The 11,160-nt window shown below is 29.5% G+C and overlaps 1 protein-coding gene across 1 annotated transcript in view; it reads left to right on the top strand.

Moving 5' to 3' along the window:
* Window positions 1-48: 48 nt before the first annotated feature.
* LOC132923939 (inositol 1,4,5-trisphosphate receptor) overlaps window positions 49-11,160 on the top strand; it is a 29,700-nt gene continuing 18,588 nt past the window's right edge. Inside the window, 16 exon segments of the mRNA XM_060987951.1 lie at window positions 49-661; window positions 975-1,299; window positions 1,380-1,450; window positions 1,558-1,754; window positions 2,228-2,314; window positions 2,380-2,607; window positions 2,609-2,815; window positions 3,570-3,866; window positions 7,859-8,000; window positions 8,096-8,466; window positions 8,538-8,701; window positions 8,789-8,893; window positions 8,958-9,243; window positions 9,332-9,651; window positions 9,767-9,911; window positions 10,003-10,256. Of these exon segments, the coding sequence (XP_060843934.1) occupies window positions 1,091-1,299; window positions 1,380-1,450; window positions 1,558-1,754; window positions 2,228-2,314; window positions 2,380-2,607; window positions 2,609-2,815; window positions 3,570-3,866; window positions 7,859-8,000; window positions 8,096-8,466; window positions 8,538-8,701; window positions 8,789-8,893; window positions 8,958-9,243; window positions 9,332-9,651; window positions 9,767-9,911; window positions 10,003-10,256 (3,083 nt within the window). The 5' untranslated portion in view covers window positions 49-661; window positions 975-1,090.

Raw genomic sequence — 11,160 nt, 5'->3', positions numbered from 1 at the left:
ATCACACACACACACACACATACGTATATAAACACACACACACACACACGCATACACACACATATATATATATATAATATTTACATGTAATATTACATGCATCGAAATAACACCGTAAAATATTATTAATAACGCCTAATACAAAGCATAATTAATACGGTGGTCGGTCGCGACGGTACGCGTATTAAGCTCACCGTCAACGTGAATTTAATTTATCGGATTCGCAGTACTGCGTGTCTGTGTGTGTCTGTGTATTTGTGTATGTGTTACTTAGTTCGTATGTGTGCGTGAGTTTTAAGACGATATTTTAGTCGTGTTGAGAGAGTACGAAAGGTACAATAACATTGTTCGACGCCCGTGGCGACTTTTTCCGTCCGTTTTCCACACGTCGGATATTTGAAGTCCTTCGGCCTATTGCTGCTTAACGACGTCGACGTCAGCGGCGGCGGCGACGGACGGTTTGGTCGGCCAGACTTGGGTTCGGCGGTGGTGGTGCCGCGGTCCGCTCTTCCGAGCGCCGTGCTCATCTATGGACTTTGGATCGGACTTGTTGAGCCGGTTCAACACTCCCGTCTCCTTTGTGCGACAATAATTACTCAAATACCTGTCGATTGCGACACCCCCACGGTTTCCTTTGCGATCTGTATTTTTCCGCGCACAGGTAACTACAAATTGATTAGCAATCGTTCACAATATTATGGCAATACATACGTTCTCCTCGCGATTATTTTAAGGCCCGCGTGATCACAATCAAAAATTAAATTCCAATTTGGGTGTCTGCAGACTTTTTGCATTGTTGCAATTCAATTGACAAAACACTCCCATTTTTGGCTACCCGTTTTTTATCCGACCAATTATTATAAATTAAATAGCTCTGGTTGGCTTATAATGGTCTTTTGGTTTAAGATGTATTGTACCTATGGTTTTGTTAAAAAATACAACAATAGTGTATGTGTTTTTTATTTATTTTACAGTGTCAGAGATACTGAGTCCAGACTATCATGGATTATTTCATCTTTAGTGCAATTGGAAGTCGATAGCACATAGCTTATGCTTAAAAGTTACAGATAACAAAAAAAAAGTCATTAAGATGATGATTTCACCAGGAGGTGGTGGCGGACACCAGTCATCAGCCGCTGCCGCAGCTGCGGCGGCTGCTGCAGCTGCAGCTGCTGCTTCCTCTGCAGCAGCAGCGGCTGCATCTTCGTCCTCCTCAGCTGCCAGTAGCTTTCTGCACTTGGGTGATGTGGTATCGCTGTACTCAGAAGGCAGTGTGTCAGGCTTCCTGAGCACCTTGGGGTAATTATATAAATAATATTTTAGTACTTATATTATTGTATAGTATATACTGAAATATATATATTTTTTTTAATTAATAGTCTGGTCGATGATAGAGCTGTTGTTTGTCCTGAAGCAGGTGATCTAAACAATCCACCAAAAAAATTCCGAGGTGTGTGTGTATATATAAATATAATATAGTATAGTAATACATACAAGAATATTTTTGTTTTTATAAGTGATATTTATATGGGTTTTTTAAAATATTTTTTTCCCTAGACTGTCTTTTTATGATGTGTCCAATGAATCGGTATTCGGCACAAAAGCAATTTTGGAAAGCAGCCAAACAACAACAGCTTCAACAGCATCAGCGTTTGGGTGGTAATGGATTTCCACCCGGGATAGGACCATTGGGACCAACGACAACAGTAGGACCTCCAATAGCTACAGATACTGTTTTAATTAAGCGTCTGCATGTAAGTATCCTATACACATTTCATAAATGTATATATATATATATATAATTTTACTATTATACTACGCATAATAATAGACTAATACATAGATTACTATATATGTTGGCATAAAGTGAATAATGGTTATATTTTTATTTATTTAATTTCTTATTGAGTTTCACTAATTTCAATATAAGTATTTATGTGTGTATCAAAATATTCAGATTAAATGTACACAGCTATATAAATTACTATGATATGTAAAACATTAAATTACAAATTGGTAAGCCTAGCATGCATTTTTGAACATGTTATTAAGTCAAGAAAATTATTTTTAAATAAAATATTTTTTTATGAATTGTTACATTTTTATACTTCTTTACTAATTGCCATATGATATACATCTTTATCAAATCAAAAATTATACATTTTTTTTTTTGTTAACATATTATTTTCTGTATTGAATATCAAGTTTGTCTGTCACACATTTTTAGCATGCTGCTGAAATAGAGAAGCGCCAGAATGAGTCAGAGAACCGTAAATTATTGGGGACTGTAATCCAGTATGGCACTGTTGTACAGGTATACTACAGCAATATTATAATATTCATTCATATCAATTTTTACAACAATTCTTCCCATTACAGCTTTTACACTTAAAATCCAATAAATACTTGACTGTGAACAAGCGTTTACCTGCCCTGTTAGAAAAAAACGCTATGCGTGTTTACCTTGATGCAAACGGTAATGAGGGCTCATGGTGGTATGTGATGCCATTTTATAAGCTGCGTTCCACTGGTGATAATGTTGTTCTCGGAGATAAAGTCACCATGGTGCCGGCCTGTGTGGGCGGTGGTGGCGCATCACTTGGTACCCCCTGGTTTGGGAGGTGCCATGGGTGGTACAATGGGATTTGGCTTTGGAGGAGGCAGTGGATTTGGTGGAGGAGGAGGATTCGGTGGTGTTGGCTCATTTGGTAGTAGCAGTTTTGGAGGTGGTGGCTACTATAATCATCAACAACAACAAGTTGCGTTGCACGTTGCTGGAAATTATGAGCTTCCCGACAATCCAGGCTGCAAAGAGGTCAGTAATATTTTTATCTTCATATTATGCTCCTATATTTGAACAGTTATTATGTTACTTAATATATGTATCTTTTATATAATATTGTTCTTAAATTATGTTTTATTGTCATAATCAATTATTGTATGCTATTAATGTAATATAAAATTAATAATTTTATCTATAAATAATTAAATATTTCATACTTAATTTACTTAAGAACATAACAATAGGACTGATAGATTCAAATGCAGGATTATATTAAACATTAATTCATAGGTATTTTAGCTATTTTTAGGTTTTTGTCACACCATATAAAAATAAAAACAGCTGTGCAATTTTTAAAAATGTCTTATAAATTTACTTAATTATAAATGGTCATACTAAATAATAAAACCAAAATGAATGAAATTAATTAAACCATCAAAATTTTCAGAAAATAACCATTATTAAAATACATAATAGTTCTCAACATTTAAATATTGGAATAAATACTTATTTGTATAAGTATTATAGTTTTTTCTTCTTTTTATATTAGATTCCCGATTATTTATAATTCAATATGATTAAAAATCAGTAAAAAAAAAATGATTTTACCACGCATCTATTACCATAAGCATTTATGTAACCTAACATATTATGTTTACATATATATATATATAATATATATAATACATTTTTATATATTATAATATATAAAAAAAGATAGAAAAATTCAATATTTTTATAATACAATATTATTATACATACAGTATTATAACTTTATGGTATTCAGGTAAACGTTGTCAATGCTGCCACAGGCTCATCCATCCATCATCATGTTCAACATGGTAACAATCAACAAATTCAACAGTATCAACAGCAGTCATGGAAGGTCACTTTATTCATGGAGCACCGAGATAATCAAGATGATGTGTTGAAAGGAGGAGACGTTCTACGATTATTTCATGCTGAACAAGAAAAGTTTCTTACAATGGATGAATATAAAAGACAACAACATGTATTCTTACGAACTACAGGGCGTACTTCAGCCACGGCTGCCACATCGAGCAAAGCACTTTGGGAAGTGGAGGTATGTTAAATTTGTTATAATTATTGCCACTATGTATTTGTTAAAATATAAATTGATTAATGATAGACATTACAATAATGGTTTTTGTTTAATTGACTAAAAGATTGCATTTCTGTAAGAGTATATAAATCAGGCTAAATGTTATTTTTCTTTATACTTCATAAATACAAAATAAATCCTAGTATAATAGTATATTAAACTATTATACTAAGATTTTAGATCATTAATTGAATATTTCTTATTTTATAATATATGTATCTAAGGACTTAGAACTTAATAAATCTATGATGGGTGATTCATTTATTGAACAATATTCAATATTTCAAAATGTATTAATATTATTGAAATATTTTTATTTACATAATTTACAGTTGAAATTATATATATTTTTTTAATTTATATATATTTTAAATATTTTTTATCTCTACAAATGTTTAAATTTTTATCTTCTTTGAATAAAAATAAACATTTTTATTTTCGTATTCTAAAACAGAATATTTTTCGGAGTATTATCAGTTTTTGATATATAAAAATCGAAATACAGACGAGTAGTTTATGAATTTATGTATTTAAAGTTTGGGTGTGTGGGAGTGGTGTAGTACAGGGATACTGGAAACAGGAAAATATTGATCTACTACTATACTCAACTAAACTTTAAATACTTATAGCTCATTACCTACTCGTCCGATTTTCGATTTTTACGTACTAAAATACTCTAAAAAAAAACTCTAAAAAATATATTGCTTTAGAATATTACATTAAAAATGTATGTTATTATTATAATATTTAAAGAATCGAAAAAATTAAAAATGGATAATGAAAAAAAAATATATATTTTTTTTTAAATGCTTTATTTATTTCAACTAGAAATTATATAAAAAAAAATATTTCCCAAAATATTAATAGATTTTGAAAAATGAGTGTTTTTGATAACAAAATCACCCTGTTTATATCTTAGGATTCAACGAAACATAAGTTAGGAATTTATATTTTTAATAGATATTCGATTCAACAAAATTTGTTTCATAATAATATGTACCTATATATTACTATATTACTTAAATTTATAAAGATGAAAAGTAAGGTAGGTGACCACTCGACACTCTGTAGTTGTATAGTTGTATGTGTCGAATTTATTTCATCATTGAGTAAGTCACTCGTCACTCAAAATTTATATTTACTTTGAATTCAATCATAAATTATCAACTCATATTACTAAGTATACTATCCAAAATATTATTTAATGATATGTTTTTTTTTTACTTTTTTTTCGTTGATTTAATTTAATTTTTTTTAAATTTGAAAACATTGTTTTTATAATATTATTAATTTGATATAAATTTGAATAGGTTATTTATGTATTAATATCTTATAATATTGTAATTAAATTTTAAGTCTTAAATGTAATAGTCATAATCGTCGAACAACTAGGATGATGCGAATTCAAATCATGGAAAAATAATCAAAAACGTATAAAATTAATCTAAATGATCTAAACACTACATTATGCATATAGAATTAAATAAATAATAAAATATTTAAGTTTCAAGTTCGTATGAATATACAGTTTTTTAATTACAATACAATTATTAAAATGGTTATACATTGTTTAAATATTGAATTTTATCAATATATGAAATTTAAATATCTTTTTAAAAAAAATGAGATTATGTATTTTCTAGAATTTTTTAGTTTCAGAATGATCTACTTATGACTTATGAGGAACCTACTTGATATTAAATGTTCAAATTTTTTGACCAAGCGACAATTTTCTTATTGATATTCATAAAAAAACTAGTTAAATGTTTAAAAATAAATCAAAAAGAAGCATTATATTTTGACATTATACTATATCTATAGAAATTGCTAATTTCAAGAACCTATGCTGTAATTCGTTTTTAAATGAAAATAAGAAAATATTTTTATGAGAAATCGTAATTTTACGCATGAATATAAACTATTTCATTACCATTTTGCTTCAAAAAACCATAAAAAATATTTGCGTATTTACGCTTAACTTTTTTTTTAAGTTGAGTAATAAAAATTTGTATTAAATTTATAAGTTTTTCAACTAAGCAAATATTGTTTTGTTGACAATCATTGGAAAAATAAATCAAAAATTTCACATATCCATAAAAAGAGTTTAATACTATAAAAGTATTTTCAAAATTTTAGAATGTATAGATGGTGATGTATAAATTGAGTCCGCCAACAAATATAAAATAATATATTATCTATTGTAAAATAAATAAAATATTATAATTTTATTATTTTTATAATGATTTAGAATAGGGCTCTCAACCTTTTTCAACTATTAAGCACGATTAAAATATTCGGTTTATTAAACGGTTATTATTTAAGGGACAACATTTAGGAAATTCATTATCTCGTCTTAGCTGCCCGAGATCTATGTGTTAGTTGTAAATGATTATTAGTATAAGTGAAATTCAACGCCCCCGCCGATGGATCCCACTCTCGTACTCGCATGCACATGTTGATTACTCGATAACAATAAAAATTCACGAATTTTACGACAACTTACTTAATGATTTGACAAAATTAAAGTTAGTTAACGTTTACTGATCTTGATTCTGAAAAATATTGAAAAATGTCTGTACCTAGTCTGTAGATCGTACGAAACATTTCCGGTTTTAATTTTAATCATGATTTGAAAAAATTCATATTTTTAAGTTCTAATTGTTAAAAGATATCCTCAACACCAACACCTTGCGTGCAATCTATTTATCTTTAACACTTGTGTTATCTATTATTAGCTATGGTATTGTTGTTTAGGGAAATGCATCAAAGTTTGCTTTAAATCCGCTTATTATTACATTAAACTCACTGACCACTGTTGAGGTTTATACTATTAATTAAAATCGCATCATTTTCATGTAGATTATCTTTACAATACATTTAATTTAAGAAACCTCAATAGCTTATATATATGGAATATCCTTAGTTATATTTTTAATTTAGATTTAAAAATTATTACCCGTCATATAGCTATCGTGTTTGAAACACGTCTAAAACAATCAGTAAATCTGAATATGCCAGTAACCAATAAGGAATTTGGTAGAAAAATGGTTATTAATGTCGCTATTCGTTTATATATTATGCTTAATATTAATTTAACATCATCTAAAATAATAAGTATCATTATAAAAAATATTTAAAACATCTGAATCTGAATCATATTATATTATAAACGAAAACTTGTAATTGTATTTTCTTCCTATTTTATTAAATCGGACACCTTAAACTAACTTTAATTTTGTCAAAACCTAAGGTTTTTGAGCTCAAATTTACAGCAGTAGGGAGGCGCCTTAATAACATAAATAAACACTATACAAAAAATACAAATTGTATATCCATTATCTATCAATCCATTATAGGTACATTTTTACTTTCACTTTTGGACCCACCAATATTTTTTTTTGACAATGCTTAATATTAATACTTTAAAATAACTCGTATAAACCCCCTTACTCCCCAGATAAACTCGTTCAGACCTTTTTATAGTTAATTTCCATGTGGTTTAAATTACTTTTAAAACGTTTCTGCTTATTGTTTATTTCTGCGATTATGGCGGCTCTTTTTAATCTACATTCTATTCTATACATAATATGATTTATCTTAATATAGTTCTTTATCGTAAAAGTGTCACTTAAAGTAATTTGTCAACATGAATCATGATAACTCAGTTCATGCACGACTGTGCGTGTTATATATCACGATATTAGTATATATAATAATAATATATACGGGCATTATTATCATCTTGTCAGTATGCTTATCATGCTGACACTGTTATTAGTTGTAGACCTAGTAGTTTTCGATGTGTTGTTTCTACAAAAAGGACTGTCTCCCAAATTTATTTTGTACGAATATTTTATTGCTTTTTCTAAAATCTTTAGTTTTATGAGCAGATATCATAGTATTTAAATATATATTAAAAAAAATTAATAGAAACATTTTTTTTTTATGTACAGGTAGTGCAACACGACCCTTGTCGTGGTGGTGCCGGTCATTGGAACTGTCTATTTCGGTTTAAACACCTTGCTACCGGGCATTACCTAGCTGCTGAAATAGATGACGACGAGACTATGGATCAAATGCGATCAAAACTCAGAGGTTCTTTAATTTTTGAATTTTTAAAATTTTGTTTATATTTTTATTGGTTTATTTGTTAAATATTTAATCTTCTCTATGATGATTTATATACTTAGATGTTCATGGTGGACCTGTTTATCATTTGGTATCAGTGCCGCATTCCAATGAGATATCTTCATTATTTGAACTTGATCCTACAACATTGTATCAGGGCCGAAGTGGTCAAAGTAGAATGGCTGCCCGGCAATTACAATCAGGTGGCACTCCGGCATACGGTGGATCATCTGGAACACCAGCAATTTCAGGTTATGGAGGTGGTTATGGTTCTACAACAATGGCAATTCAACATCATCATCAACCAGCTAACTTAGACTCAGTAGTGCCACAGTCGTCATATGTTCGTCTCCATCATTTGTGTACCAATACTTGGGTCCACAGCACTTCAATTCCTATTGACAAGGATGAAGATAAACCAGTGATGTCTAAAGTACCTAATATTGTTTTTAAATATTATTTTTATAATAACTGATTAAAATTGTTATGTATGAATAAAAAAAGGTTGGCTGTGCTCCAGTTAAAGATGACAAAGAAGCATTTGCCCTGATACCAGTATCACCGTCTGAGGTGCGTGATTTGGATTTTGCCAATGATGCATGTAAAGTGTTGGCATGTAACAGTGCCAAGTTATTAGAAAATGGTTCAATATCAGCTAATGAAAGACGGTAACTTAAAAAATTAAACAGTCAATCTCAACAATGTTGTTATTGTTATAACACTACTTGCATTTTTGTTTTTCTTTAAAAATAAAGGGCTGTCACAACGCTGCTTCAAGATATTGTTTACTTTGTGGCTGATATGGAAAATGAACAAAACAAATCAGAAGCATTAGAATTGGTAGTCGCCAATCCAAATAGGTAGCTTTTTATCAATTTATATTATGACTTATGCTGTAAATACACTAATTATTATTATAAATAGGGACCGGCAAAAATTGCTCCGTGAACAAGACATACTCAAGCAACTTTTCAAGATACTACAAGCTCCATTTGTAATGGATAATGTCATAAACTCTAATAGTGGAGGAAACAATAATGGAAGTAATGGTGTACGAGATAATTGTGGTGGAGTAACTGCTGCTGCATTAATAACAACAACTGAATCTCCAGATGGAGATAACCAAAAATATGCAGCTGCATATAAATACATGTTCCGGCTATGTTATCGTATATTGCGACTTAGTCAGCACGATTATCGGAAAAATCAGGTGTTGCCTAATATACTAGATATATATTTTATTATTATATTATTTTACAGTTTTAATATGTTTAAATAAATATTGTAAAAATTTATAGGAATACATTGCCAAACATTTTGGGTTCATGCAAAAACAAATAGGTCTTGACATTCTTGCCGAGGACACAATAACAGCACTATTGCACAATAATCGAAAACTGCTTGAAAAACACATCACAGCTGCTGAAATTGAGACGTTTGTTGGCCTAGTAAGGTTGAAAAATGGTGGCGGTGGAGGATTTAGTCAATCTGCACCCAGATTTCTTGATTATCTAAGTGACTTATGCATATCGAATAAGAAAGCCATTGCCATCACACAGGAACTGATATGTAAAAGTGTGCTGTTAAGTGGTTCTCGGGACATTCTTATAGAAACCAGGTAAGTTGTTTCATTACTTTTTTCTATAATATATATATTTAATGATGCATTTGTGTTCATTGCTATTTAATAAACATTTATTTATATTGTTTGTTAATATTTTTTCATACCTAAGAATGATGAAGCGATTGGTACAGCGTCAACAGAGCAAAGTTGGAACAGCTCCTCCATTTAATATTCATGAATTGACTTCTGCTGATTTTTCGGATTCTGACTTAAATGACGACCAGGTGGTCATGTTATCTTGGAATAATGGAAAGGTTGTTTGATTAGATTTTTTACATCTGAAAAAACTAGTGACAAACAATAATAATATATTTATTTTAATACATATATATACATTGAAAATAGAATTTCAAATCGTTGGTTGACCTATCAGCAGAGGCTCGTCGCTGGCAGTTACAGCAACTACAGCATCTACACCAACACAACAAAACTGGTGCGGCTGCAACAGCAGCAGCAAAAAACTGTAATGGTTATGATGATTGGCATCTGCTTGAATACTATCGACATCAATTGGACCTGTTCTCAAATATGTGCTTAAACCGTCAATATTTGGCACTGAACAATCTTTCACCACATCTAGATATCGACTTAATACTTAAGTATGTATAGTACATAGTAATACTTTTATTGCTGTCTTTCAATTTATCAAAGTAACTGTAGTATATAATTTATTTCAAACATAGTCAAAAAATAGGTAGTTTACATCTCAAAAAAATATTTCTTTATTATTTGTCCTTAACATAGAACAAATAAATAATTAATTGTAAATATTAATAGTCACTTAGTTATGTTATGTGTTTTTAACGTTAAACATTTTCTTTAGAGTTATAGGATTAAAATGAATTGATTATCAATCAACTCAATATTAGAGTAGTTACTTTTTGTTCGTGATTAAATTAAATTATGAATTGCCCAAACAAATTTAATTTTCTTATTATTCTTATTTTTTTTTAAGTTACATAACTTTTAAATTAAAAAAGTAACATAATTACAGTTGAAAGCTATTTTAATTTTATTTTTTTCAAATATATCACTGAAGCTTATAATTAGTGCCTCAATACATGAACTAGGTAATGATAATAAAAATTATGAAATTATATAAAATACTAGCTGTATCCATGCACTTCGTTGCCCGTACAAAATGCATCGTGTTAAGTTTGGTTGCCTAATGCTAACATTTAGCATGAGGATAAAAAACTATTTTTGATTTCTGATTTGTTGAATAGATCAGCGTTTCTCAAAATAGTGGGTCACTCCTGGGGCACTAAAGTATAATACCGGGTCCCAGAATTTTATTAAATTTTATTATTTATCATTTCGTTTGATAATTTGAACTTTTTAGTTAAAAATAATTTATTATTATATTTTTGTTACAAATTAATGCTTCAATATTATTATAAAATTCTATGTGGACATTCAAATGTGTTTTATTTTGCCTTTTTTTACACAATAATAAATGTAAAATATTTTGGTGACTCACGAAGAGAAAAATATTAATTACCT

The sequence above is a fragment of the Rhopalosiphum padi genome, chromosome 3 (assembly GCF_020882245.1).
Source record: "Rhopalosiphum padi isolate XX-2018 chromosome 3, ASM2088224v1, whole genome shotgun sequence".
Classification (NCBI taxonomy): Eukaryota; Metazoa; Arthropoda; class Insecta; order Hemiptera; family Aphididae; genus Rhopalosiphum; species Rhopalosiphum padi.
This window is presented reverse-complemented; position numbering and strand designations above follow the sequence as displayed.